The 1914-nt window shown below is 37.3% G+C and overlaps 1 protein-coding gene across 1 annotated transcript in view; it reads left to right on the top strand.

Moving 5' to 3' along the window:
• Nucleotides 1–583: 583 nt before the first annotated feature.
• Nucleotides 584–1914, top strand: part of LOC121373757 — a 9275-nt gene continuing 7944 nt past the window's right edge. Inside the window, exon 1 of the mRNA XM_041500512.1 lies at nt 584–778. Coding sequence (XP_041356446.1) covers nt 700–778 — 79 coding nt within the window. The 5' untranslated portion in view covers nt 584–699. The remainder of the gene's footprint in view (nt 779–1914) is intronic.

The following is a 1914-nucleotide window of genomic DNA, read 5'->3' as shown; positions in this document are numbered from 1 at the left end:
ACAAATTTAAGGTTTTCATACCCGGTGTCTAACTTATGGTCATGTCGACATTTGGCTGATTCCACACACACGCGCACGCAGGAACGCGCGCACGCACACAACACACACACGCATGAGTCAGTGTCTCACCCTTACTTGGAATATCTCCTGACACTTTTAAAAAAACAAGTTCCGGACCAGAGTGACAGTTGTGTTTGATTCCTGGTACTTTCTCGTGCTATAAATTGTCACTGTCAGAGACAGTGATAGTAAACAGTTCGCATTTGGCAACACATATACATTTATATCACACCCATTGGAATGGATTTCGAAGGAGGGGGCAAGGTGTTAGACATAAAATAACTAATATTAAATGTACGTTGTTTTAAGTAACATTCCGCTCTCTAACTGTTTAGGATCGACTAGATGATATTTAGAATATCTATCAAAGGGCTTCAAGAAGAGTAAACTCAATCTTACAACCCATCACCCTACCCCACTCCCGCTTGGCATTTCTGGACCCGTCCTATTAACCCGGATCCTATGACGCGACTACCTGGCGGGGGTCACGCAATACAAATGTCTGACGTAAAATCTTTTATTAATTAAACACGAAAACATTTACAATGCAAAACACCAAGACATTCTTACATAAATACCGAATTTGTTCTGGTGATACAGACATCTGTTGTCTATTCTCTTCTGAATTCCGGAATCAGAATGGCCTCACTGTTGACGTCGTTGGTCGTGGTAGTTGCTGCTCTGCTGGTGTCCTCGTCAACACTTGTGTTACCACCAAGTAAGAATTTTGAATTTTAAGTTTAACTTACGGTTGAAACAGTGTATCATATTTGTTATTGTTATAAATGATATGTGTGGCATTCCCTCTGTCTGTCATGTATTTGTTTTATCGATCTTTCGTTCTGTGATAGTCAAATCCATATACCTACCATTGTTTGGCACCCAAAAGCCTACGTTGTTAATTTTATATTTTATTTATTTATTTATTCATTCGTTCGTTCGTTCGTTCGTTCGTTCATTTATTTATTGATTTATTTTTGTGCTTCATTGTATTTAAACATGATTCATTAATTCATTCAGTCTGTCCTTATTTTTTCTCGTACCACACCCCCATTCCTGTCTCCCTTTTCGGTCTCTGTCTTCCTCGTTCACTCTCCCCCTGTTTCTTTCTTTCTCCCTCCCTCTCTCGCGCGTATACTTACTTGTGCGTGTGTACATATTTTGATTACATAATATATCATGTTAGGCAGATATTTCTGAACTGGTTAACAGTTGTTTATAAGATGTATTAATCAATGTGTTATTATCACCGAATTCGAGGACACATAGTAGCATATCCTATCGTAGCACAAAGTTTTAGGATGGCTGTCGATTTCTTGTAATGCTAAGTAATGCTGAGTAATACTCCCGATCGCCAACTAAAATACAGAAAGGAAAAAAAGGACTTACTTACACCTCAGCACATTTTAAGAGAGAGAGAGAGAGAGAGAGAGAGAGAGAGAGAGAGAGAGAGAGAGAGAGAGAGAGAGAGAGAGAGAGAGAGAATATAGATTAAAACACAGTACACAATGAATTTATATGGAAGTAAATTGTGTGGTTGTATAATTAAATATATAAGTTGTACATTCCACATTCCCCTCAACAAAACAACAACAACAACAACAACAACAACAGACAAAACCAGAACAAAGAAAGATAGAAAACAATAATATATATTAGTACTAAGTACCTTTAAGATTGTGATTTTAAATTTGTTTAATAATTAAATTTTCAGCTCATTACAAATCTAAATCCGAGGAAGTGAAAACGTGACTAGGCCCTCTACTATGCTTTCGTACTCGTTCAACCCGACATCTATTTAAAACATTGCAATCGAGAGTTACGGAAATGTGTCCAATAATTTATTATTCTTCA

This window comes from Gigantopelta aegis, chromosome 5 (assembly GCF_016097555.1).
Source record: "Gigantopelta aegis isolate Gae_Host chromosome 5, Gae_host_genome, whole genome shotgun sequence".
Classification (NCBI taxonomy): domain Eukaryota; kingdom Metazoa; phylum Mollusca; class Gastropoda; order Neomphalida; family Peltospiridae; genus Gigantopelta; species Gigantopelta aegis.
The sequence above is the reverse complement of the archived record's forward strand: the minus strand, read 5'-3'. Positions and strand labels throughout refer to the sequence as shown.